This window comes from Cyprinodon variegatus, unplaced genomic scaffold (genome assembly GCF_000732505.1).
Source record: "Cyprinodon variegatus isolate N-32 unplaced genomic scaffold, C_variegatus-1.0 Scaffold775, whole genome shotgun sequence".
Taxonomy (NCBI): Eukaryota; Metazoa; Chordata; class Actinopteri; order Cyprinodontiformes; family Cyprinodontidae; genus Cyprinodon; species Cyprinodon variegatus.
The window spans coordinates 221672-222706 of record NW_015151228.1 but is presented as its reverse complement, the minus strand read 5'-3'; the positions used below and the strand labels follow the sequence as shown (position 1 = coordinate 222706).

Below are 1035 nucleotides of genomic sequence, written 5' to 3'. Positions count from 1 at the left end.
CGGAAATGGATCATTATGCTCCTGCCAGCTTGACGTTGCCATAGTTTCCAAGAACTACGGATGAAAAATTAAGAACCGCGGTGTCTCTGGTTTAGATAAGGAAGCTGTTGCCGCTCTTTATAAAAACAGCCCAGTTAGATGATTCAGTTTCAAACATGTTGGGTCGGTAGAGGAGCAGGTTGCGCATGCGCTCTGAGCACACGGCTTTTTTTTTCTAATTGAGATATGCTCGCTTTTCTTGAAAATCAGCAGCAGTTGCTTTGAGGAGCAGAGAGACGGAGACAGCGGGATATCACCGCGGTTCACGCGGACAGACCGCCGGGCTGGCGCGCCCCCACCCTCCCCCCCCAATGCGGGTTTTTCTTCACGCGTTTCTGTTTGATGTCCTGACCGCCTGCTCCAGTCAGCCCCACTGAGATGGTCCATGTCAGAGATGGCGAAGGGTCTTTTTCCACGAGCCTGGGTGAAAAAGTCTTTCTACTTCCAGGTAGGAAGTATTTGCGTGTTTATAGGGGAATAAAGCGGAGGGATCGTGTTTTGCGTGTCGCTGCGGTCACATCTGCGTGGCTGACAGCTGGCAGTCAGAGCTGCTGTCAGGGAATGACCTGATGAATGTGTCTGTTAATAACCTGGTTACTGACAGAGCTGTTATACAGGCCTGGAGGCGGAGGGTCTCCAGCAACAGGGAGGGGAGGGGGGATGGCAGTTTGCTTTTTTATTGTATAAATAAAAAGGCTTTCATGTTGACCAAAGGGACCTCTGGAGATCTAAATATTTAAAAACAACCTACACTATAAAAACTGAACTCAATCCAACCCTAATGGATTTAGTTTAAACTTTTAATTTAAATGAAATTAAGTTGGATTAACTTAATTCTGTTACCAGTTGAATCAATTCATTTAAAGTCGTATGGAAATCATATTTAAATTTCAAATCATTCTGGCTTAAACATGTATATAAATGTAGCCTCCTCTTTATCAGAGCATATTGTCCCAAAATATAGAAAATTTCTAGAAAAAAAATCTGTGTTTTTTC

General features: G+C 44.2%; 1 protein-coding gene across 1 annotated transcript in view; it reads left to right on the top strand.

The window, feature by feature from the left end:
• The first annotated feature begins 71 nt into the window (after positions 1–71).
• Positions 72–1035, top strand: part of LOC107098406 (protein FAM69A-like) — an 18053-nt gene continuing 17089 nt past the window's right edge. Inside the window, exon 1 of the mRNA XM_015396078.1 lies at positions 72–487. Coding sequence (XP_015251564.1) covers positions 425–487 — 63 coding nt within the window. The 5' untranslated portion in view covers positions 72–424. The remainder of the gene's footprint in view (positions 488–1035) is intronic.